This window comes from Helicoverpa zea, chromosome 18, assembly GCF_022581195.2.
Source record: "Helicoverpa zea isolate HzStark_Cry1AcR chromosome 18, ilHelZeax1.1, whole genome shotgun sequence".
NCBI lineage: Eukaryota > Metazoa > Arthropoda > Insecta > Lepidoptera > Noctuidae > Helicoverpa > Helicoverpa zea.
In genome coordinates this window covers 9,106,787-9,134,781 of record NC_061469.1, presented here as the reverse complement: position 1 = coordinate 9,134,781, position 27,995 = coordinate 9,106,787, and the positions used below count along the sequence as shown (strand labels likewise).

At 36.9% G+C, this 27,995-nt stretch overlaps 1 protein-coding gene across 1 annotated transcript; it reads left to right on the top strand.

Annotated features, from left to right (window-relative positions):
* The first annotated feature begins 58 nt into the window (after positions 1-58).
* LOC124639080 (protein jim lovell) lies at positions 59-27,995 on the top strand. Its single transcript, XM_047176305.1, has 3 exons — positions 59-794; positions 22,888-23,013; positions 24,218-27,995. Exons 1-3 carry the CDS (start codon positions 59-61, stop codon positions 24,856-24,858), a joined length of 1,503 nt encoding a protein of 500 aa, XP_047032261.1. The 3' UTR covers positions 24,859-27,995.

The following is a 27,995-nucleotide window of genomic DNA, read 5'->3' as shown; positions in this document are numbered from 1 at the left end:
CGCGCCCGCTGCCGGTCCGGCCGCGGCCACGACACACGCGTTGACACCGGCGCGCGCGATGGACGACAAGCCGACCGCCGTCGGCGGCGAGGAGCACTACAGTCTGCGCTGGAACAACCACCAGGCTCACCTGCTGCGCTCCTTCGAAGCACTGCTGCACGCTGAGACGCTAGTGGACGTCACGCTGGTGTGTGCTGAGCGCCGCGTGCGAGCTCACAAGGTGCTGCTGGGTGCCTGCAGTCCGCTGTTTCGCCGGATATTTAGCGAGAATCCATGCAAACACCCGGTGATCGTGTTGAAGGACTTCCAAGGATGGGAGGTGCAGGCAGTTGTAGACTTTATGTATCGTGGAGAGGTGTCTGTGGCGCAGGAGCAGCTCGGGACTGTGATACGCGCTGGAGAGTCGCTCCAGGTTCGGGGCTTGGCTGATCAGGACCGCGAGGAGCATGCCAGGTCTCCGCCACCAACGCCGTTGGCCAGGAGCCCAGTGCAGACCACACCGCCGGCGCCGTCACCACCAGTGAGCCCAGCGAGCCCGCAGCCGCGGCGGAAGCAGGCCCGGCCTCGTCGCCGCTCCGGGGAGTCGGACACGCCGGAGAACCTGTCGATGCGGCGGTCGCCGAGCGGCGGGCTGAAGGCGGTGCGGCTGACCCGGCCGCGCTCGCCGCCCAAGCAGGAGCAGGAGGAGGCGGAGGCCGAGGCGCCGCCGCCGCGCATGTTCGCGCCGCACCAGGACATGTTCCCGCCAGTGCCGCCTGCTGCCGTCTCCGCGCTCTCCTTAACACCACCGCACAGTAAGTACATAGGTACCAGCATGTCCAGCATTTTACATTTTGCCACCGAAATTTTCAAATTTAAGTCCTGTTAGCAAATTTTGGGATACGGATCGTCAAAAAATATTTATGTTTGGAGTTAGCATCAGTTACTAATCAGTTTATGGAATTTAGTTTTCAATATTTTTTTGGTTTTAAACGATATCTAGGTAAAATGTATGCTGACAAGTGGGTAGTTGCACTTAACTTTGTGTGTGAAAAACTAAGGTCGCCCATACCAATGCCGTCATGGGCGAACAATTACAAAGTATAAACAAATAAAATTAGTAGAAAAACTGACCTCGATCACTCATTGTCAACATCTCCAAACCAATGTAATGATGAAGATTTTTTACTCCAAATGTATTTGCACCATGTTTAGCGACCTAATAACGGCTTACTATAAGAACTTCCATGTCATGGTATCAAATCTGCGCTCGAATCTGTTTTGAAGTGCTCCCAAAATTATTCTTATAATATTTTCTAATTAGAATCTGGAGATATGTGATCTATGTTACGAACGCTTAATCGAAGCAGCCGATGTGAATAAATCTAAAAGTCTAATTAAACTCGAATCATCAAAGGATCCGTTATCGTTGAAGGCTTATCGATTTCATAAATCGCATACACGTTACCGGTGATTCGATTAGCGACCGATACCGAGTGTTAACCGGAACGGTTCACAGATAAATTAAGATCACCTATTCATACGTCGGGTGCATTATCTCTAAGATCGCGTGAAAGGTTTTAAGTTTATAAAGTCCATTAAGTGAGCATGTCGCAAACATTCGCCGTAAAATATCATTATAAATGGACGGTGAAGTCCGACTCACTGATCGTGTATGGTACCCATAAAGGTATGTCAGTGTAAATTTTACACCTCAATAATTATTGCTTGTGGGTCTCCTTGTGCGTATAAAAGAGGAAGCAATTCCACCAGTCATCTTGTTTTACGAGCCCTTTTCGATTTCTAAACGTGTTTATGGTGGAAATTCTCTGATTGTCATAATCTAATTTAGGAATCGTATTTTAATCTCATCCGATCATTTCTATTTATTGTTGTTATAGATTTTATTGTCAGCTGTATAATTTGAAGGAAATGACGTTTACAAACTTGGACTTCAAAAGATTTTGATGCCTAATGTTTCCTGTATGAGTACTTTTCTAAATAAAACTGAAATATTAATTTCTGAACTGTTTAACTTTGCTCTCGAAAGGAGACATCAATTTAGTCAATTAAAGTCCAATCTATTTGTAGGTACGTTCATAAATTACTGTTCTAATATATTTTACACAACAGACCATAGAGGTTCAGGTTGAAATTAGTCCAAGGAGTGGTTTTATACGTCAATTTTGTTTTATTGTTTCCTCAGTTTCGCGTATGTGCCGAGTGCTTGATTGCGCCATAATAGTCGTAGGTTGTAATGAAGGGTTGCACGCACTCGCCTCTCGCCGCCGCCGTGCGTGGGGATACTAAACGCGAGGGGGAGTTTGAACGTTTCCGCACTTGTCATTCCATTTCGAAAATCAAATTTTAAATTGCCCCAACTAAAAATGTTTATTCGTTGTTTACATTTTCGTGTCTGGCAATTTGTACCTTCAATAGACAAAGCTTTTTCCTTTTTGTTGTTTCTTTTTTTTAATGATGACCTGCAAAATTTTGTGAAGGAGGTTTTATATTTTTGTTATTTGTTGCTGGTCAGCTTCTGTCTGTTTATTGCAGATGTAAGTTTTATTGTGTTCATCTCCGTGTGTGATGAGCTTGATTACAGTTAATGGTGGTGCGTAAATGTAATGAGGGGTTGTCGGGGACTGCTGGCAATCACGGAGCGTCGGCGAGCCTTCCTGATTGGACTCGGGCAAATCCAAATTTTCTGTCTTGTTCTTTATTGTTGTTTTACTGGCATATGGTATGACGATATTATTCAATTTAAAATTGACCGTTATAATGGGTACTGTGGATACCAGAAAAGTATTTTATTTTCTGAATGTATTGTTGATTGTATAATTCGGGAAATAAGTTTTTAGCTACTTTTATGTATTGAAATGAACTGAAGTCATAAATTGTCCAAAATCGATTCCTAGTGATGATGAAAGATGATGCATTTAGAAGACTTTCTTAATGGACGAATAGTAAAATAAAATTCTAGTGCCTCTGAAACGCTTCAATAATAATTAAGTGCAAGTACTTAAATAACTATCGACGAGGCATCACATGCACATGCGTGTATATAAATATAAAATGATTAGCTCCCATTGTTCAAGATACTCACAAACTGAACCGGTTCGAGAATGTCTCATTTATAACTTACGTGTTTTTATCACGCCAACGTGATAGCAATTTAATAAATAACCTATAAAATAAAAAGTGTAACAGAGAATCCTTTTTAAAACATGATAAAACAGCTGAAAGAAAAATCGAACATAAAAAAATAATAAAATATTTCACACATATTTTTCATAAAAATTCACATTATGAACAAATCCATAATTTGTTTACATTAATTCATCAGAAAACACGCGAGGTTTTACATCAGGTACACGACCTTCAAGGGTGGCAAAAAAAAGAGTAGAAAAACCTGCGCAAGCGACGACATTGGCACGAAGCGCTAGATACCGTGCGCGCACGCAAGGGCGGCTACGGTGGCCATGCGTCACTGCTGCGCGGGACAAGCGACTGTCATTTGTTAGCAAGATCGTACTTGAGGATTTGGTTTCTTACGTTGAAAAATGATTTTATTCGTCATAGGACACTGATCAGTAATTATGATTTTATATTGAAACACAATGATTTTATTCGTTCAGTCGAGTAATGAAAATTGAAAAAGACTTTTACATGCCTACATGTCAAATTATTGTTTGTGGAATCATATCATGCAAGTGTAACACTAGCTAACTCCAGCAATATTGAGAAAAGGCTAGGCAAATGATTTACAATCAAATCATATAAATGTTTAACAGCATTAATACTGCACGGTGCATGACTTTTAATACAAATATAGCTCTATTGATATTTCCTTAACAGGAGAAAGTAAGAGCGGATTCGCATAAAAGCTGAACTTGTGACCGCCTGTGTAACGCCGTAAAGATTTATGACAGTATAAAGTACGTAATATTTACACCGCTGCAAAAAGATTGCGCTGCTAGTACGAACTATTGGTCAGTCGGTAATTAGTCATCCCGTGTATTCCAGTAATTAAATATAATGTTCCAATAACTCGTTGACACAGTAAAACGTAAAGAAAACAATTGTTTACAAGGATTTCTGAATGAATTCCTCTTATCTGGTGTGTTGTTGAATCATTCAATATTTGACCGGTTGGTTGACGAATAATTTCTGAAATTAAGTGGTTTTTATTTCGTTTGTTCTTTGGTGAAAGGTATTACAAATATTTAACATTTTTCTGTACTGAACTACTAGTTAAATAATAATCACAACTACGAAGGATTAAAATTTAGCAAAACTAAATAAAATTAAATATTCTTTATTTTCAGGCAATTAAAACCCATAACATACAGACTAACAAAGAACATCATGACTTAGACTAAAAAAACTTGGTAATATAAACTGCAAAATGCAAAACCTACTTAAATTATTTGTCCTTTTGGCCATACCACTCTTTTATACATACACTTATTATCAAAATATCACACAATCTCACAAAATTAATAAAACAGAATTAGTCTCACTAAGTACTATAAAGCTGGTCATCGTACGAAGGATGAGAGCGCGGTCGGCGCTTGCACATTTACATTCAATCGACACCGCTGCTGCCCCGTGACCTACTTGTGTATTACGTTTCAGGGTAAATTGACAACAAGAAAATCAATCATATTCAAGGACATAATATAACATAATGTTTTAATTACTATTTAAACTGAACTGTTAAAGAAATAAACAATAATATTACAATTTTCCGTCATCATTAAAAGTGCACCCAAATAAATAAAAATATTTTCATATTGATTTTCAACACACAACTGACACCAAAAATAATAAAACTCAAATCATTAACTACCGTCTATTTGGCAATCGGTTAAAATATCACCTAATAATACTACACACATCTTCCAACCACGAACAGACTAAACAAGTCCGATTCAAAAAAATAATGACTACAATACGACTAGACTCAAAACTCGATCATTGCCTTAGGGGAGTTTAAAAGTGCAAGTCTGTCCGTCTGTCTGTCTGTCTGACCGACACCTGCCGCCTGTCACTGACCTACCACAACTAAATAATCAAAAGTAAAACCTGTTTTCTTAAAAAAAATAAGCTCAACTTTATGCTGGTCAGACAGTACGAAAAATACTGTTTTATTTATTTCTTTTTTTTCATGACGTCAACTGCACTCGTTATGCAATCATTAATTGGTATTCTAAAGAACAAAATTCCAAGAAAACAAATAAAAAATATAATGAACAATGTTTTATACCCAATAACAAATACTAAATGATTTAATTATAGAAAAACTGTGACATTACAATGAAATATTGACACACTAAACCGACTAACCTAATTCATTTCAAGAGAGAATTAAATAAAAAAGATTGTAAATAAAAAAGTTCTTATTTCCATTAAAAACAATGCAATTGGCCGTAAAGACTCACCTTGTATCATCCGATTGTACAGTCAACTTCAGGTCAGTGGTAACAGTTTTATAGGAAAATTGTACTTATCACTATTGCGCTAAGGTGCATGACAGTTACCACTGATGTGCGGTCTACAGTACTAAAGTCTATAAAAACTCTTTACAAAATGGGCACACATTAGTAATCCAACAATTATGTTTCACGTAACATATCTGCGTGTCGCGCATGCCAATTAAAATTCTAATCAAGCATTGTATTACTTGCATTAAGTGAGCAAAAAAGGCAGCAAGCGTGAGTTCAAATGTATGACAGAATTCCGTAGGTAGGTAACATTAATTTTGTTACGAAGATAATTTAAGGTTCAAATGTTTTTTTTTATGAGATTTGATTATTTTGTTCCTAGACCTGAAATAATTGTGATGATAAAAATATAATTACAGGTAGATAAAAAAAGTACAGCTTTTCTCAGAAGAACGGCTTAGTAATTCGGCGAAATAGCGATCATCCGTTGTCGACTAGAAAATGTGTAAGGAAAATTTTAAAAAATACTGAATTTGAAAAATAATATTTAACTTACTGTACGTCAAACTGTTTTTTTTTTTTAGTTTTGCTGTTAAACCGTTACTATTGAAACAATACCAAAACTTTAATAAACCCTTACAATAGGAACTGTCCAGATGTCATTGTGTATAAAAATATAAGATTGATATTAGGTACACATCCTACTTATTAAATCTCCATTCTAACATACAATGAAAGAATAATAGTAATAGGTAAATATAATTCCATAACAGTCCTTCTTTAATCAAAAAAAATATATTTAAAATTTACTTATTACTTAAGTTAAAATTTTATAAGGAACCCTGAAAGTAATGTGAAGTTTTTGCGGCGCCTCGGCCACGCCACGGCGGCGGCGTGTCGACGCACGTGGTTAATTAATACTTGTAAGATGATATGTAGAACATACAAACCACTTGCAATGCAACCTCCAATTAAATTCAGAACATAGTTGCCATATAAAAAAAAAATCAATATTGAAAATGGAATCATTGGAATATTGAGTATGGAAGCAGATAATTAGAAACAAATAATTAATCAGCGTTGCGTTTTGTACCTTTTATTACCGGACTAACTTGACATAAACTTAGTTTTGTAACAATTCTACAAAATTATAATTTGTACATATAAAAAAAAATCGATTAGGCACTACAAATGTATTTTAAAATAATTCACACTGAAACCAAAGCAAAACTTTAAACAAAAATATTTGAAGACTTCCGATTTTTGCTTCCGATATAATTCCAGTGAAACGTGATTCACATTACATCCTCTGAGTAAAGAATTAAAAGTATATTAACATCATAAAGAACATACTACGTTGTCATTGTTAGCCACAAAGCTTGACTTCGTACTAAACATTTGAAATAATTTCAAACTTGAGCTCGCACTTCCAATGTCGAATTCTATCAAAACCTTTTATTTTAACTACCAATTTACCACACAAGCATTTCGTCGTGCCAAATAAGCCTTACTTATTTAAACTCAGAACAGCATTTTAAAATCACAGAAGCACCCTATTTAACAACTACCTAAACAACACAATCGCACAACGTTCCAAAAACCACCAAGTCCCAAAGTATAACAAAAGTAAAGTCCAAACAATAATTTACGTATACATATCTATCAGCCGCAATTTATTCAGCAAGTGACCACGTCGTGAAAGGTGAGAGTTGTCGCAACGACACACTCCACACGACTTGACTAAGCGATATCGCGAATTTCAATTCACGTTTACATGCTAAAGCTGTTTTAGTTGCGCGCTCTAGATACTAGAAAAATGGACTTGTGGATTGCTGGAACAATGATACCTTTAGATTTTTTTGAAAGGAAGGCAGTTAGAGAATCGAGAATATATTTTGTATTTATGTATATGCAAAAAACTTGGATGATTAAGCGAAATGGAAAGGCAAGGAAGCTTTAAAACGAAATGAGAGCGTGTTACCAAAGAATAATTAAATATCGTAGGATACAATTTTAAAGGCAGATATTTGGTGTTTTGAACATAGCTAAGCTTTCTTCGATGTCAATAAGTTTGCACTTTCGATTCTGGACTGCATTTTAAAAGAATAAGCAGTTCTTAAATCAGTCTTCATCCCAAAACAGTCCACCAATTGACGCAACAGGAAAACCATTAACGCTGTCGAATTTAATCGACATCTCAGCCTGATTAAAAGCAAGATTAAAATTATCAGTGCTGTTTATTTAGCAGCGCCCATATTTTGCACTGAATGCTAAAATACTAAGACTGTATAAACCGTTACGCCCTTAAATAGCGTAGGTATCATACATTCTTGTTGCTTAGTAGCCGATAAACAAGTGTACAGCGGTCCAACAGAACGACTTTAGTACCAAAGTTAATGTGAGCAGGACACATAATTACTAACTTTATAAATTGGTAGTAAAACCGATTATAAACGTATGCGGACCTGATTAAAATTTTATGTGTTAATTAAAGCGATATGGGGTCTCTTCTTTATTAAATGATTTAATTTTAGTGATTACTTTATAACATTAGAGATATTCAGATATAGATAGAATTAAAAGCAAAGAACTTTTGAAGAACTAAAGAAATAACGAGTAAACTAAAATAGTAGAATAAAGTATAATAGTAGAAAATATAATAAATATGTTTAAAGAAACTAATCATGTGCTCTTAGAAAGTTTACATGCAAGGAAATAAGATACACTTGACATTGATACCTAATAAGACATTAAAGCGAAGAAAACTCATATAACGTAAATTAAATGAACATTTGAATAACATCTTTAATATGTTTATACACGGCCTGCTGTCAAGTAATGCATATTTTTGCATATTAACAACTAAATCTTTCATTTCATCGATAATGTTTACCACATGTTATTATGAGAATTCTATTAACTAATTAGCTAGAGCTTCCTCATTATAATCAGCTTATACAATTAAGTTTAGGCTTAAGTTCAAAAATAGATAATTAAATTAAAGTTGTATATTGTCTTAGACCACAAACATTACAATAGAACTGAAATTATTTTAATAAAACATTATCTAATAGGTTAGTCATACACGTTATCCTCAAATTAACTATATAATTATGATTTCCTCTAAAATAAAATGAAGAGTTTAAAGACTTGAAAAGCATCGCTCAATAAATAATAAGTCCATTATTATTTATACAAATCAAATTTCAAGCTTAATAGCTTGAAACTTATTGCAATTCTCCAATAACTATAATTTGCTACTGTCTTCATTGATATATAATTTAAAGAATTTGTAAGTAAAAAATCGCTTTGTACCGCCGACAAAATAAAATGTATCAAAACATAAGATGATGAAGTCCGTTACGTATGAAAATATTATCCTCAATCCAGCTTTAAAGAACTTAATAAACTTCAGAATTGAATTAAGAATGAGGTGAAGTCAATCGGAGGGTACGATAAACTGGTGGTTCCCGGTTGACATTTGAACATCATAGGCAGTCGTTACGGGTACTCAAAAATCAGAAATTGACTATCAGTCTTATCAAGGGGTATCGATTTGTCCAGGTAACTGGGTTGAGCAGGTCAAATAGGCAGTCGCTCCATGTAAAACACTGGTACTCAGCTGAGCCGACCCCAACATAGTTGGGAACATAGCAGATGATGAACAAGCGAATATTGAATTAGTAGAAGATAGGTAATGAAATTGTTTATTGAAACAATATAATTGTATAATACCTACGTATAAGTTGACGTCAAAAAACGTACGCATTAATAGTACTTTTAGCTTAACCGCAGGTTTATATTACGTCAAAGCATGTGTGGCTGATATATGTCCAATTAACTAATAAAATACCAATAAAACTAACGACTATATTAGCTCCGATTACTGTATAGGAAAACTAGAAATATTAATATTTGATTTTGCAAAATATTAAAGAACTTTTCCCTGAAATAAATTTGGTTTTTCCACAATATGTAAACAGTACAGTAGCTGCCTTCATAATGAGTTTTAGTAAATTACATGACATTCTGTCATAATACCTACTTGGTGTTCCCCAAGGAAGTATACTGGTACCTACGAACTTAAATAAAAGCAATGAGTCAAGGATACAAATATAATAAACAATGAAAAGTTGACTCTAGCCTTTAATATTTTTGATACATTTTCAATTTATCAGGAAAATTCTGGTTCACAAATAACATCCCCGAAAGATTGAATTTATATAGTTTTATTGAATGATATTCGCGTCCTATTTTTATCATAAATAATTACCATACAAGACCAATCGTCTTTTTAAATTTCAATAATAACATAGAACTAAAGGAAAAACAAGATCTACTTATTGTATTGCACAAATGAACCACAAATCAGTATTGAGGGGCGTCACTCTGCATTTATGGCATCTCGTAGGTCCAACTTATTTCAAAATAAAATCGCAATCAAGGGCATGTACTTAAACGTTTAAGATAATTGATTTACAAGAACAATAACTTCTTAATCGTTTCCTGTGCAATACAATAAAATAACCATAATAATATTAATTTGGACGATCGACTATCAATAATTATAGTGGTGCGAACTAACCAATGCATTCGATATCATATCGATATTCATTTCATTCAAAAGTATTCTCATCATCATCCTCCTGCTCTTATCCCAATTTTATTTGGGGTCGGCGCAGCATGTTTTCTCCTTCCATACTTTTCTTAATTGTTTTTGCTGATTTGATGTTTTATTTTTATATCTCGTATCCAACATAGAAATGTATTGTAAGTACCTGGTCGGTCTACTAATTGGATTTGTTTAAGTTTACTTTGCTTATTACAACGTCAATTGGAGATCATTAAATATCCTCAAGAGATGAAGACAACAATAACAAAATAATTTCCTAAACGGCCATAAACTTTCAATCGTATGAGGATTAGATTCCTGAGGTGCGCGGGCGCCTGTGAATGCTGCGTCGTTAGTCACGTGCATTGACAAATACTCTCAGTTAATTGGATGAAAACGCGCATTCGCCGCCGCGCGCGCAGTAAATAACGCGTTTTACGACGACGCACTGTTATCAATAACCCTTGTATTGAAAGCTGTTCCGTTTATATGTTCGCTATTTGATCGGTTCAGTTATATTCGCATATCCGCTTCGTATGTCATTTGTACGGAGTTTCTAGCTTTTATCGCGAGTGATTTGTCGGTGCGGCTGCACTCGCCGAGCTATTCACCTCTTTCCTACCCGCATAACAAACAGCTGTGACACAGTGATATTTTTCAGGAATAGCCCTCGTCATTGACGGTGTGGACGTTCATGAATGGCCAGGAATGAGGTATTTTCCTTATTTCCGCTCGTCTGGTGGTGCAGTGACTAATGCCATGACATGGGATGTTCGCGACTCCGCTGTGAATGTACACATAATAGTGTTGCGTCATTCAAGCGCCGATACTACGCGGTGACGGAGTTCGGCTTGCGTTCGACAACACAAGACGCACGCACCGCGTCTCAGCTCAGCTGGGAAAACCTACTTGATACTCAACAATCACAGCTATGCACCACATTAAAAACAATCAGACCGTTTTAACCAGTAATTATTACTTAGTAAAACAACGTCATTAACATGATCAAACGCGTTTAATAATTATTATAGAAATAAAGATAGCTATCTCCGTACGGGAGCATCAAAATTGTATGTAAATCATTGCCATTCTGAAACACAGATTTGTTTGTTAGAAAATCTCATAGAGAACTGTTACTCGGGTTCCCATCACGAAACCGGAACTGAAATCACACATTAGATTTAATTTTATACGAATTTAATAACAAGTGAGATGCGCGCTAGTCCATTGTGTGCTCCGTGACCATGAGAAAAAAAAGCACTGCCCGATTTTTTTGTTGCCGATAAAGAGGTGCCGACGTACAATTCGGAGCAAGATTGATGCGCATGCATGATCGTATCTACCTGCTGTGAGCGCCGCAGTAATAATTAATATTCCATAATCTATTGATCCCTACATTACGCGGCGACTCTCACCGCCTCCCGCGAGGTCCCGCTCGCGACCTCCGCCGGTAGCAATATGTGATCGTCACACATTCCTAATTGATTTTGCCGTTAAATTCGAAATTTGAATGAGCCCTCGTTGAATGAGAACCGAAATAAGATCACGAGTGTGGTGCGGCCGGGACGCTGACGAGTCGCGGCCAACCTCTCACTGCGGCGCACAATGACCGCGGCGCACACAGCCAGATCTCTCTCTTGATAAACTCATAAAAAACGTAACGAAAAAACTACATGTCATGCATCTACGTGTGCTAGTCAATTTCACAGCGACCGTCATGGGAATCGAGCGACGAATGGACTTTAGAAAGCAATTAAAATCTGTGCCCACGAAAACCAAAAAGTGCGATCGACACATGAAATCGGCGAACACGTCGCACTTTGTGCACGAGTTTTTAAACGTGGATGTTCTGTGCTGACCGCGCTGCACGATGCCCGCTACCGCCGAACTGTTCTCGGAACTCAATGATTTTGACAAAAAGAAACATGCACACCGGTAACGAGACATAAAGCAGACAGAAAAAACAAAATCTAAGAATGATCTCGTCCACTTTACTCAGCGCAATTGGTTATTATTCCAAATAGGCACGCGGCGACTAACGGTCGGGAGTTTCACGATTTTTACCCTGGCGCCACAAGTTTTATTTGGTCCTAAATCAAGGAAAATACCTTTACAAACAACTGTTCAACTTTATGTACCTTTTACTTTAGAAAGAGGATACAAAGGGGAACTACTTAGAGACCAAAGTGGACTTTACTTTTTTATCACCACAAAAAGGCTGGTATGAAATCGAAATCAGATTACGGATCCTGCGATTATAAAGTTTCGACTGCGTACAAAGGGACGGCAACCACAATTTGGTTGTGACCACACGGCCATGCATTATACAGATACGTTAGTGAACGTACGTGTTGCTTGGACGTGACTTCCGAGATTGAAAACACTGACAAAAACACTATTGGAAAACCGTTTCCGCCGTTTTTGGGTTCAGCAGTTTCGAAGAGAAACCGCAGAAGTTGTATGTTGTTCAATGTGTCTGTGGGTCATGACGTCGTTTTATCATTACACGGTTGCTGTTTGAAAGATTGCAATTTTCTGGTTGTATCAAGTTTTAAAGTGCTTTAAATCTTAGCGGAAATACTATCCTAATCCTTTCGTATTGTGCCACAACAATGGGAGAATGTAGTCGCGAGCTTTCAAGTCTCAATCAGATAATTAGTATTATTATCTAATACGAATGAATCACACTAAAAACAATCCATTACAGCAGCGAAGTAATTAATTATGGAACAATAAAAAGCTCGCTGTATCACAAACACGTACATTTCAACTTATTGTCATGTTTGGCGGTCAATTCATTTTGTAACACATTAGTTAAAAACGTTACTAAGAAATAATGGATGTCATTGCATTATTCCCAGTAATTTAATTACAAATTACACAGGTTTATTTATCTGCGCACGAGTGAGTCACTCATGTGAGTAATAATGGCGGCGCAAGCGCCAGGCACCGGTGTTGCCAGACGAAGAGGATTTGCCCATTTTAGGGGACTTTGAATTATTGCTCGAATACTATTGTGGGATAAACGGTAGGAAGTTTTGAAAGGGATTGCTTGTAAGCTATTATTCTGCGTACATAGATGATTTATGTGTAGTGCCATGATATACTATTTAAACCATCAGTTTCCATCGAGTACCTAAGTAGTAATATTAATCGATCAATGTGCGAGCATTAATTACGGCAATCTTTACAGATATGCGATAAAATGGCAGGAGTTTTAATTTCTTAACTGGTAACTCAGATTGCAACAAATCATTTGCGCGGTCAACCGCACTTGTAAATGGCAATTTTGAAATCAATCTAAAGTTTTTCAATGCATAGATTCAGCATCAATAAACTTTCATTCTATACATGCAAGTTATTTGTCACCAACGGGAAAGCAAAACGGCTTAAATGTCGTAAAAAATCCTCATTCATTTCAAATAGATTGTCACAATAAGATGTCGCATAATGAATGAATTCTGTAGTACTGTACAATAAAGCAACCATTAACCAAAATGTTATTTTCTACATCTCAATTCAAATTCTATTTCATGAAAGCTGTTCATTAAATCATAGAAATTATTCTAATATACTAACGAAACGATGAATAATAATACTGAGGAGTCCCCATTGTTCTTTCCTCATGACGTGAAATGACGCTGTCGGACAAAACAAATAAACATCGCGAGCTTCATACGCACTATATACGTAAAACCAGTTAACTCAAATTGTTTCCCTATGCACTTACGTCGTTCTACAGCATGAGTGACACATTCACTCTTTTGTACAATTCGTTGCGTTACCAATTTAACAAAAGGTACTTAAATTTATAATTGCACTTACTTTCCATTACGCCGACATAATTTATGTAACATTTGCTTTGTAAAAGAAATAATTTGACACTACATATATTTATAATGAAAAACACGAATGGACGATTTTATAATGGATTCTGGATTATCTTGATTGAATTGTGTGAATGTCTAGATAGATTTTTTGTTGTATAAATTGGCTACCTAACTATTTAGGTGATAATAGAACGCGTCAATTCTTGTACGTGAAAATACGTAATAAAAGTCGTGGCCTCTCAAGCACCAGTGTGAGGGTCACGCACCAATGTAACTTTAATAAGTATAACCTGGACTGAAAAAGCTAGGCAGAAGAACTTGGACTGAAAAATTACTGAGTAAAGATGAAGGAAAGCATCGGAAACAGGAATTCCCAAATCCACCTTAAGCAAGTGTGATCATAAAAGCTATACAGATATACCTAAGTTCTTACTCTAAAAGTTTGTTTAGAACATTAGTTTATAATCTTAGGAACTTTCAACTAGGTTTTTCTAGGCATAGACAAACAGCAACCAACTCACAAGGAATATAAATATTTAGGCCTGTTATCTAGCTACTCATGCTTGTCGATTTTTTTAAGTTTTTCCACTTTCCAAAAAATAAACAAATAATTACATGTATACAACTCTGATTTCCTCTTGACTTTTTCGGAAAATTAATTTATTTCCAAAGAATTCAATTTTACCTTTTGCTTTCCTGTTCTTTACTTACGACACAACTTCTACAAAATACGTATGCGTCAAAAGTCCTTTGACCCAATGTGTATTTGTTTTGTTCGTTTTGTGTGACACACTAATTTTCTTCGTTATGTCCTCGGGATGTAAGGAAAACATAACATTCATGAATTTGCGGGAAAATCGATGAGAAAATGAAAATACTTGGTAATCCGGATGACAATTTCTAAACAAGTGGGGTTTTAACTAAGAAGATTTAAATTTACTTTAATAAATTGCTGATTTATTTACATACAAAAGTCCAATGTCATACGAATAGATTGCTATCAACTTACAAACAAACAAAACAGTAATTTTATATTAATTTTACGTTCATAATCCTAACAGAATGAACGCCACCATGTTCTATTAAATTAAAATCTTGTTCAAAAATTACGCAACGAACTAATTTCATATAAATTACAATGCACTTTTTGTTAAGTTCACAGAGAAAGTCGCTAACACTTGATTATAAACCGTATCGATGTTTTATTTACTCGTATCGTTTTAGCTCCGAATCGATTCTCGGACGACCGCAATCGTTTTGATATCATTCCACATGGTAGATTACATACGCAACGGAAGCGAATGGTGACCGCAAAATATATTATGGGAAACTGACTTCCAATTGCACAGATCAAACAAATAATAATTAACTTATTATACCGTCGAACGTAAACTAGTTACAACTGGTTATTCAATCTGTGGCAGAAAAATAATGAGTATGACAGTGAAGGCTGTATGACGAATTACTTTTGCCTGTAACAAATAATTGTATGATTCATAGTTTCAATAAAAATTGCTTTTGACTGATTCATTTAGTAATATACTGCCTAATGTCTATTTGTGGGTCACTAAGTTTTTTTGTAGCATCTTCGAGGGACAAATTGTTGGCGAACATAGTAGGACCTACCAAGGTACAAAAGTCTAACCCCCTTGCAGGAGTATAGGACGGAACTTTGAAAAGACAGTTAGTTATAGCGTACTTAAGCATAACGTACGGTGAAAGTATTATAAGATTTAGCTCTTAACCGCATTATTTATTCATGGCTCGCAGTAAACATAAATCTCATTTTAAACAAGTGCATTTTATAACACTGACATTAAAAACGACTAAGTAAATTACGATATTAAACTTCATCTCGTGATCGTCTGCAGTTTTTTTGTTTTCTTACTCAAGGAATTTTATAGTTTGTTCAGGCTTTTTGGTAGAACATTTTGATGTTATTGTATTTTTAATAGACGATCTCATGTTCAAGCCAATTGAAAAAAGAAAACTTATTATTTAAGATATGATTGTCAACTAATTAGTCCGAGATAATGGTACAGCCTAGATTCTCATATCGCTTCGAAATTGCTTTCCATACACAAACCGGCAAAAATAAATTGAGAATTTCGAAACTGCGGTTCCCTTCAAAATCAATCACACATGTAATTAGATGACTCGGCCAATTTCGTACAACAAAGGCGAATTCCACGATCTAGTGTGAATGCTATGTGGTCTAGTAATCGACCATAGAAAAATGAGATGTCTGGTATTAAAGCCTCATCTATGGTACTCCGCGCGCATAGACAATGAGCGACTCATTTTGGAAGCTCGTTCGGAAACAATAGAAAGCGGCCTCCTACAAGTTCACACGGGGCGCGCAACCAGTGGAAAGTTAACGAAAATACATTTCAATAGCTAAAAGCAAAATTGGATGAGTGGCCTTACGAAATTATCGCGTTAGCCGTAATTCATTTGTGAGTGAACTCTCCCAGGCGTCGTGTGACCGTGTGTGATCACACTAATGTGTTCTTGTTATAACACCTCTTGCGGCTCGTTTTGAAACTGTTCTGTCATTGTGAAGCTTAATTACGATTCACACATGAACAAATGCTCACGAAATTTTTGATATAAATTATGAACCAGTTCCATTTTATAAAACACGAGATTACATAAAATAATGTTACAAGTAAGCGGCCATTGTTTTATCAGTGATAATCAAACGCCACTCAAGGTCTACCAGTCTTATAAATATTAAGTTGCCTTTATGAGCATTCGCCGGTATTTACACCCCATATTATTTATGTAATGGGGACTTATATTGGACACGCGATCCTCTCGAACAATGCAAGGAGACGCTGCCATCAGCGGCGACCTAGACTTCTTTCCACTTTAATTGTTCCTCACATCGATTATAACGTATATTTCACTGAAACAATAGATTAACCCAGTTGCGGCATGTTCTATAATAGTTATGGCGTTTCTCGTCCCGCGATATTATTGCTTTCGTATCCTTGGCGTGAGCGGCTATCTATCATGTGATCTATTGTACGTACAGTCGACATCGGTATTAGATTAAAGCGATAATTAATGCTGATTCCATACGACCTAGATTCGGGCCCGCTCGATAAAGTTAATTTACAGTTATAGTTGTAAATCTCGTTGCAAAATAAACGGCGAGCACGCGCGCCTGCCTGACCGTAGACAACACGCGGAGACTCCCACACACACCTCGATACGTCAGCGGCGTCCCGCGCGCCGTGTGTGCCGCCGCCGCCTGAATGGGACCCTTCCCGGACCGTAAACATCACGTCACGTGGCTGCATGCGCGTATAACCCGGTCCGAATGAAATACACCCTCGCAGGAAGTCCCCGACGCGCAACAGGGTATTTTTCACCCTGCAAGGTTTGAGGGAAAGCTCACGCATGTGTGACGAGACGGATGAAACAACACACGTGCGTGACCCGCGCGCGAGAGAGAGGGTGCTGCAACTTTTGTCTGAATGAACGGGGTGAAGTTTGACAAGTTGTGTACACATGGCCGCGAAAGGGTTGAGCCGAGTTGCGAACTAAGTTTGTGAACGCTTTCGATTTCTACGCGTGTTGCATATGGGGCGAACGTCGATCGATCGTAAACTTTGTTGTGGGATAAGTTCACTGGGTATTTCGTTTGAATCAGATTAACAGACTCGGGAAAACTTTGTTAAGCACCGGAATATGTTGCGAAAACTCTGTTTGAAATTAAGTTGTGAAAATTGTGGAAAAAAGGTCGGATCGAATCGTCGCCGTCGCTAACGTATTGCGTCTACGTCTGGTTATCGGGTGTGTTTCGTAAATCATTGTTTATGGTCGAATAGCTCTCTGAAGGGGTCCGAGAGACCGGAATTAGAAAGCGTCAAGCGCGCCGACTGCGCTACGACTAATTGACCGCAAGGTTTACGCGATTCTGCTAGAAATTGTGACGTAATATAATAATACTGAAAATGGCTGTATCTGTTATACTTGGCTTACTAAAAGGAAGTTTATTTTCAAGAAGTTCATAACTGATCTAACAACTCAATTTTACAAAACTGGCAGAAAATAAACAAATAGGCTTTATTTTTTAATCTTTTTTTTAACCTGGCGTTAAATTAAGTACTTACGTTTGCGATAAAACTGGCCACTTTCACGTTAACCGTTCCTATTTTAGATTAAATATGTCGCTTACTTTTATAAAATTGAATTCAGATTATATTTAACTTGAAAGCTGTTTAATCTGAAATGTACCTATAGTATTAAAAAAAAAGCTTAATATGATAGCAAAAACATCATCGTAACTGCGAAAAGTTTTCTAAACGGTTAAAGCATTTCTATTGCCTGTCCATTTCTTTACATACATCATCAAATCGAAACAGCATTTACAGATGAACATGGAAAACGAATTTATTCAATAGTAATATACCTAAGTAATAAACTTGTACCAACGTCATAAAACTCAAAATAAGTACCTATCAATAATTGTTTGATATAGGCATCAGATTTTTTACACAGACTATAAAAGCTACCAATTACAACTGCCTACTTGTGTTCGCGGCTCGATCTAGATTCGTTTACCTTAATTAGGGTCCCGCAATCAAATAATTAAGAACATTTACTGTTTTTAAATTGCATCTACTTTGAATATAACTCATAACATCTTAAACTGTTTCATATCTAGTTATATATTTCCTTGCGGAATGAATAAATCTAGTTATAGAATATTTTGTAACCGCCGCGGTGCTAAGTATCTACGTTAAAATCTAAGATTAGGCGATATGTTTATAAGGACCACAGAGCTCGCTATAGACGTGTCATTAAGTACTCTTGTCTGAAACACGCAGATTCTATGTGGAACTTAGAACATTCGAACTATGCCGACGGCATCTATCGTTAGGTAAATTATAGTTTTAAAAGAAAATCGCCAATTATTTAGGAACGTACATAGTTCCAGAGTTTGGTTTATTAATTACGAAATCCAAAGTCAATATAATGTTACTTCGAGTTTGTTCTCGATTACGATACTAAACTACACGGACACATAACATAACTGACCCAGTGTGGGCGTTCTAAACATCTCTACCCACGCATTCGTGGAACAAGCGCAATCCGCAATATGTTTTTACACTAAACCAACAATTCCAAAACGTATAAACCACAATTAACTACTGTTCGCAAATAAAGTGCGCACAACCAATGATCTGCAGAACCAACTTTCCACATTAACATATGCGCTTGAACGTTTATTTTTAAGTCCCGATTCGAATGTGGGCTTATTGATTGTCGGTAATTATGCAAAATAACGAGTCGCGGACTGGCTCTGCTCTAACTAGTGACGTGTATTAACGGTTCGTTAGGACCGTCAGCAGCTAAACTTAAGGCCGACGTTACAAAGCCACTGCGTGCGGAAAATTTAATTGATCAACACACCATAAACTCGAATGAAATCGGCTTCGAATAATAGTTGTAGAAATGAAATATACTGTCATATTTTCGTTTAGTTTGCCGATGTTTCTGACCGTACACATTATAGTGGGTAATAAAACTGGAGTCTGCGCACACACATATCGTAGTAACGTTCCTATCTGTAGTTTACCTAATTAGACTCACCGACGTTTAGTGTAGTAATGCTAGCCAGATAACATGGGATTATAGCATAAATGAACAGTTACATGTAACTGTGAAGAAAGTGGCTAAAGCTTCACCGACTTGATTGGATTTCCATGTGAGCGAATGTCAAACAGTGACGAACATAAATATATGCATTCAAACATTTAATGATTACGAACTGACGACATTGAATGTTGAAATGGTAATCAAATATATCGGTTATTGACAATTCATACATCAAGCCTCTATCCACCTATAAGGATTAATGCAAATAGGAATCCATTCACTCTATCTTTAATGGACACAATTAAAGCTAAATGGTAATTTAAAAGTCGTTCACTGAAAACATAGAGGTATGTACTTAGGTACTTAATGCAGAATGTTGATTTACTTGACATCAGCTTAAGGCTTAAACAAAAATATGAACACTTAAAAATCCATCATTTAAGCTACCACTCTGCCAATTGCCAGTCGTACGGTATTAAAAACTATCTATACATATCTACAGGTATCTACATATTCTAAAGACAGAAGACTTATCCAACCTTTTCAATCCATCTTTAGATATATCTCCCTATGTACTAGGACGTTAACACTAAGCAAGAGGTGTCTCGCTGTAAAGCGCACGATATTGATTTGCCTCACAATACGTTGCAACTCCTTGAATCGCATCTCATCTGAATACGGGAGAGTAAATGCAGTTCTTCGTTTTAAATTCTTACGTACGTAATGGATTTGGTAAATGTTGATTTTTTCTATAAATGCTTGAGTCTTCTTCCTATGCTATGATAGGCATTGCCCATTTTGGTATGGTTTTAGACATTTGAAAATCTTTCGTAAATATTTTTTTGTTTGTACTTAGTTTTTTCTTTATAGTCTTTGGTATCTTTCAAATTGGTGAAAATAAGCAAATGAGTAGTTAGGTACTCAGAACAACTTAGTTTTCCAGGAATAACTGTAATGGTTGTCTAACCTTGGAATTATAGCATAATTATGGCACTATCCCTAGTTTTTGGTTAGGTACATACTTACTTAAAAATCCGAATGGTCTATATAACATTTTATTAACATAATTATTTCAACACCATAATTACAATGATTGATTACTTTTACAAATTGATTAATCGGCCAAGTAACATTCTAAGACAGCCAAAATATCTCAATCTAAAAGTACTAGGCGCACATAAGCTTAAGGCAGTGCAAAACAAAAGGTTTGCAGCAATAAAGCGGCGAAGGCGATCGATTTGTCGCATTCGATTAGCGGACGACGACACCCGAGATGTTATTTACATTTACATCTTACGAGTTACAGATTTTGTACTATCTATTTGACTTTATGAAAGAAATAGTTGTAAACACTGTTAGATGTCAAGATTTATATTTAGAAATTAATTAAGTGTTGAGCTTGATTTGTGTAATTAAGAAAGCGGTGCTAATCTAGTCAGTCTATTTATAACTGGTGCTCATAAATGTTTCATGTACATAGATAAGTAGGTAAGTGAAATATTGAGCAGTACCAACTGGAATATATTATTATTCAAAATATGTTTCATATTGAATAGGGTCAATTTTCTCGAACAAAAAACTAGTGTACCCATTTTGACCATTCGAGATTATTCTCATAATAGTAATGAACTACTTGAGCCGAAAGATAGCAGATAGCAGTGAACTTAGCTTTGCGTTGTACAGCTAACGCCATCTAGCGTCGAGTAGACGCACTAAACGCCGAAGTGAAAAGCTCACATCTATATAATCCTAACTAATATTATAAATGTGAAAGTAACTCTGTCTGTCTGTCTGTCTGTCTGTCTGTCTTTTCTTCACGCCTAAACTACTGAACCGATTTGTGTGAAATTTGGTACAGACATAGTTTGGAACTTGAGAAAGGACATAGGATAGTTTTTATTTCAAAAAAAATATATAAAAATAAAAAATAAAATTTATTCCGGACATATAGCGCCATCTATTGGTCAAAACAAAAATATGCCGGAAGTCACTATTCCATGCGAACGAAGTCGCGGGCAAAAGCTAGTAATCTATATAAATAAAAATGAATTGTTGTTCGTTAGTCTGATTAAAACTCGAGAACGGCTGGGCCGATTGAGCTGATTTTGGTTTTAAAATGTTTGTCGTAGTCCAGGGTAGGTCTAAACGGTGAGCAAATAAGGAAAAAAAAAGCATTGTGTCGTGTGTTTGTGACTTACTAAATATGCCTCCAATAATTAGGCGGTACGAAGTTCGCCGGGTCAGCTAGTTGTGAATAAAATTGCAAGTTGTTAATAGATTTTTAGAATTAGAGTATGTTTTTTGTTATTGATCTATTTTGAATGTTAAAAATTTATTAAGATAAGAAGGATTTTCAAATTCAGTTGATCGTAGGTACTATCCCGCAAAAACTAGATTACTGATAGGATTTTGATGAAAATTGGCAGTAGCTTATTTATCCCGATAACATTAGGCTTAATAGGCTAGTTTCCTAAAAAATAATAATTAGTCCGTCTTGTAGATTGTCCAAAATTAAGCGATACGTATTTTTTCTTTTTTAAATTGGATCAGAACTTGTTAAGATATAGCGTGTTAAAGTTGCGTGTGACGTCACAAGTTGCTACAATTTTCAGGACACTGTGACGTAAAAGGCCCCCACTCCTAATTTTTGAAGTGTATTATCTTTGTCATTTTATGTTTAATTAAAAAAAGAAAAAATACGTATCCAATATTTTTTGATTATCTAAAAAGCGGACTAAATATTATTTCATTATTTCGACCCTGGACACTACCCTATTGTATTCATGTGAAGGATATAGTTCCTTCAAAGACGCAAGTGAAACCGCGTAATGGAAGCTAGTACATAATATCCCTATACATATTTAGAACCAATGGTTGATCGAAGCACTCAAACGTAAAGAAAATGAATAGAAGAGGGAGACAAAATATTTTTAGATTTCATAGGTCACTGCGCTTTCTTGTAGGAGTGAACAATTAGACTTCTAATAAAAACATTCAGTATTCACTGATTCAGCAACGACACTTGATTTTTTATATTTTAATTGTTCAATTATGTACAGTCTACTTAGCATATCAAAACACGTATGAGTATTTTTGAAAAACTTTCTCTATAGGACTTTCTTACCTTTCCATGCCCCTAGATGTTTCTAGAGCATTTTATTAAAGAATACCAGTTACAATCTAATAAGCACGGAATAAAGTTGAGTTTAAACCTTCTCTGGTGTAACTTTCATCATCTGCTTAGCCTTTTCCCAACCATGTTGAGTTCATATTCCAGTCTAACCGAATACAACTGAGAACCAGCCTTTTTCCTAGTGTAACTTTAATCCATGATTATTATTAAGGCCCTCTACCTACTTACATATATTATGTTTGTATATGTCTAACGTTCCTTTTCACATTGTTACAGTGTTCGGCATGGACTCTCCGCTGGGGCTGTTCCCTCCCGGCATGGAGCACAAGATGTACCCGATGATGGACGTGGAACACCGCGCGCCGCTCGACGCACAACTATTTACTAACGTTAAAAAGAAATGTGAGTTTATTTTATTGCTATTTATTTGATAATTCGGAGATAAGTAATGCCCTTGCTCTTATATGGACATTTTCTAGAACTTTGGTCACTTGTCTATGGTCTCAGAGTAGTTCCATTCATCAAGAAAGCTACGCTAAACTTTTACCTGCCAGCTCAGATATGTGGAGCATCCTAAATTCAAATTCTTGATCGAAAATAATTCCTCCCTGTATTACGCCACAAGCACAACAAAGCCTTACAACAACAAATATTCTAAGAAAGCCTCACATACGTATTGAAGTTATCTGTGAACAATGGCGCTCACACACTCGCATCACAAATAGTAGACGCGTGCCGAGCTACAACAAAGGATCGAAGCGCAATAATGCACTAGCTGCATCCTCGCGTCCCCATCACACATCGAGTGGTCCCGCAATCTCACCGCGCGAATGTTAAACGCCCATTGTTTCTCAGCAAATGTTTATTAAGACGATCTGATAGCGTATCTCATAGGGGAACAGACGCCGACTCTAACGTATGCTTTGAATGCGCTGCGTGGCTGGTCGGCGACGGTTGCTCCGGCTGGCGTACAATAGTCGCCGATCGATTAACGCCCATCGCCCGAGACAGGCACACGTGCATCGCTCCTCGCTAACGAGCTACAAATAAAATACAACCTTTTAATTTCCATACCTCGCGTGACCCCCGACAACTATTAAAAGAAAAACTAATTTCCATAATAAAATATCATTCCTCCGACGACGACGTTCCGAAATGTTCCTCGAATTATCTGATCGGAATCGAGTTAACGTGCTCCGTTGAAATTATAAAACTATAAAGTTAGGGGCGACGTCGCCGGCGTATGCATGTCCGCGTTTCTTTTTGACAAACCGCGGTAATAGTCGCGTGCTCGCATCGAATTAATGACAAATCGCCGCCAACAAAATGTCGCCGCAACCCGCTCATTTCGCTCGGTCGCTCCGTACACAGTTATTGCTCAGCCGAAACATGGTTATTAGATAATGGTGCATTCGCGTAATGCCGTCGCGGTGGCGCGGCACACGGCACATGTCGTGCCGTGGAGCCTGCACTTCGCCGCTCGTAAATCACACAACTCCGCGCTCGCGGTTGTTCCTTATGTAATTAGTTAGCTAAACATTTCTGTTCCATTGACACGAAACCTCAAGCCGCATTTACAAATTAATAATGTTGTCTGTATCCGCAGGGCGACCAAAGGGTCAGCACAGCGCGCCGCGCGGCGGCCCACCTCGATCGTGGACGAACGCCGAGCTCACGGAGGCGCTGCAGCATGTGTGGAACAAGAAGATGACGACAAGCCAGGCCTCCAGGATCTTCGGCATCCCGTACAACTCGCTGCTCATGTACGTGCGCGGCAAGTACGGCAAGAGCCTCAAGCTAGAGCAGCTCAGGAAAGACTGTATCGGCGGCCCGCTGGACGTGCTAAATCTCAACTCCGGCAACAACAACAACAACCAGCCCTCAGGCAAACACCACGACAAAGACGACCATTCAGGACAACGACCAGCGAGCTCCGAGCCAGACATCGCCTCGAATCCCATGTTCAACCCATTCCAGCAAGGGTTCTACCCAGAGTTCCCGCCGGGATTCCCGATGCCGCTCAACATGCTGCATCTACTCCCACCCAACGACAAAGCGAGGGAACTATATCAGTCGATGCCGATGGCTCTGGACTCGCTGTCAGGAGTAACGAAAGAGGAGGACTGCAAGAGCGATAGGTCAAAGGAGAACTCTGCCGACGAGGAGGGCGAGTCGTACCGCGCGCCCTCGCACCCGCCGCATCCGCCCGACAGCCGCACGCTGCTGCACCACAACGGACAGGACTAAGTCCGGCGCGTCTCCGACATGCACTGTACCTTCAACTGTTAGACAAACGATAAGTGTGAGCGGGCTGCGAGTCCCGCGCCGCGGCTGCAGCTAGGCATCACCGACTCGCTGTATCCGTCGGAGGACTAAAACTGGAATTTAGTTAGTGTATTAATAAGTCTCGTAACAAATCTTAATTACGTGTTTTAGAAATTAATTTTATATCTTGTGGTCGATCACTGGCGACAGAACTTAAAGTTGGTGTGCTTAGTGGTACTATAGTGCAACTTTTAACAACTTTTAAATGTCTACTAGCCGAATGGCGACGTGACACGTTATTTAAAATTGGTGTAAGTCACAGAAGTATGAAGAGTGGAGTACGGTTACGTTAGACGTCAGGTCGTTCTTGATATTTCTGTGGCGTATCTATTTATTGTTATTACTTTTGTAGAGGTATCACTCGCGAGGAAATCAGTGAGGATCTGGCGAGGCGGCCACATAGTGTAATATTTCGATTGGAACCTAAAACTCGCTTAAATAACTTTGACGGTAGCTGTACGCCGTGTATAATTGCTATTGTTTTGGATGTGCAATACTTAATTGGAACTTACTATGAATACACTAGAAAGGTTTCAGTTTTACGGATAAATTAATTTGTATTAGGAAGTATTTGTGAAATCTCCGGGATCGCGACCGGCGACGTCCGCATTAAATTAGTTAAATTTATATTTAAAAGATGTGTTAATATTGTAAATGTATATTAATATCGCGTACTAAGTGATAGGCGATAATTTATTTTGAAGGAGTGCAATAAGTATGAAAGGTGTTGTGATTGTTATCGTTAAGACATTCCGAATTTCATTATTGTTAACACATTCCGTTACATTCCCTATTTTTAGATAATGTACTATAATTTCTTACGATTTTTATTGAATATAATGCATTGATTTCTTCATTCATAGTGAACCTTTGTAGATATAATACGTTATACGTGCGAATTCACTTCTGCATTTCACCAAAGTTTGTAAAATATTTCGTAATAATAGTTATAATTCGATGATAAACAATTTTTAAATGTAAATAGTTATTGATAAAAAATTAATGGGATATAAATTTTTGAATTAACCAGTAAATAAGGTGGACATTTATATGTGTCTAAAATGGTAAATAGTAGTGTATTTGTAATTGTTGTAGTGTTAGTGATGTGAATCAGCGAGCTGGGCCGAGTGGGGGACGCTGACGTCACAGAGGGCCGCGACGCACTAGTCACACACATCCACTCAAACTCAAGCAATAGCCTTCCAAACTCAAACTACACTCAATTACACAGACAACCACAGATACAGCACTAACTGGCGCAAAACAAGGACGAATGTCCATATCAAAGATATTCAATTTCAATGTTTTTTTTTTCATATACACTTGAGAAAGGGTTATAATATCAAATCATTGTCTAACTCACGAACCCTTCTCGATCAATTTCAGATATATTCACAAAATAAAATGACAGTGCGCGCCACGTTTAGACAAATAATGTATCTGCACTCAATGTTCAAATAAAAAGGAGCTTTCAAGATTTTAGTAAATAATGAAAGTTAGAATAAAACGTTCATACTATCTGGCTTTAGATAAATGTATACAGTGATCACTAGAGATACCGTGTCGTTACTTAGAATACATCATTTTACCTGTTGTAAATATAATTTGTATAATAATGACTATATCTGTTGAATAAATCGTTTCCTTTATACGCTATACCCAAATCTAACAGTATTTACGTTCTATAACAGTTCGTTTCTTTTAACTACAATGTTCCCGCGTTTTTGCTCGGAATAATCAATATTTTCATCCAAATTAATTATCTATAGTCGACGGAACATGAAATCTCTCAACAGAAGACTGAACACTATTTACGATTCTATTTTATAAAAGATATTGTACATTTCACATAACAGTACAGCAACGATGGAATCCTCATACCTACATACAGTAGTAACACATAGTGTCACTTCATAATAACAATATTATCATTACAGGGATTTTATATATTAAACGATTAAATATGATTAAAATATTGTAATAGTTTTAACAGATTTTATATTGCTTTTTCTCATTCCGTTTACGCTGGCAACATTGAAGAAAGCAAATACCGCGCACTTTTGTATTTAAATGTAACGGATTCACATGTAGATAATATAATAAGGTCATGTATTGAATAAATAAACAATTGTCTGTATGAAACGTAAATACATGTGCCAAAAATTGTAATGAAATGATTTGACGCGCAGGCGTCGGCGTTACTTTACTGTTCTACGATGTTCCCTACTGAGCTTGTGTTGTGACTTGTGACCATAGTTTACGTTCAATATTTCCCTAATTCGTACAAATTCAGCAGTATTAGAGTGATTTTGTTAAAGTTTTAATTGAGAAGTTTTTTTTGTAATTAAGTTTTGTTATTTGTTAATGTGTAGGTCCTTCGATTGACGAAATGGTTATGCTTAGAGAATGTTTTACAAAGTTCAGACGGAATATGTTCTGTGTATATGTATATTTACGGTTCTGTGGTTTACCTTATTGCTTTAACACTTCGTTATATAGTAAATTCTGTTTATTCTCGAGCTCTCTCCGCCGCTAGACACGTTCTTGTAAAACTACGTTCAGCTTTTCAGCACTGTTCTCATTAAGCATAGGTGACATCAGGAGCCAAATGTAATAACGTAAAGAATTCATAGATAATATATTGTACGACATTGAGTACTTATTTTTAGTTATAAAATGTGATTGTATTAATTTAAGTAAAATTCAAAATATTTAGTTCCTTCAATTTTTGTTACGAGTATTTATAAATTGTAATTGCAATGATTTTTAGCTTTTAGATAATTGTTCTCTCCGATAAAGAGTATAATTAATTGTAAGTTTTATTTTTTGTAATTTAATTTGTTGTATTTTGCTTAATATAATGACAAATTAAATTAAATGATATCGTTACATTAGGGTGTAAAAAAGATTATCTATTTGATCTTAAATAAAATACGAAAAAATATTTATGTTCTAGTATCATTCTAACGTGTAATTGAAATCGAAAGATGGAGCGTTGTAGTAAAATTCGTTTACGGTCACCGACGTAAAGTGTAAAAAATAAAAATATGAAATACCAA

What these genes read in the sequence shown, in the direction of transcription:
- LOC124639080 (XM_047176305.1), top strand. Translation starts at nt 59, where the DNA reads ATGGACGACAAGCCGACCGCCGTCGGCGGCGAGGAGCACTACAGTCTG. An exon ending in CTCCTTAACACCACCGCACA is followed by an intron (nt 795 to 22,887) that starts GTAAGTACATAG and finishes ACATTGTTACAG; the next exon opens with TGTTCGGCATGGACTCTCCG. An exon ending in TACTAACGTTAAAAAGAAAT is followed by an intron (nt 23,014 to 24,217) that starts GTGAGTTTATTT and finishes CTGTATCCGCAG; the next exon opens with GGCGACCAAAGGGTCAGCAC.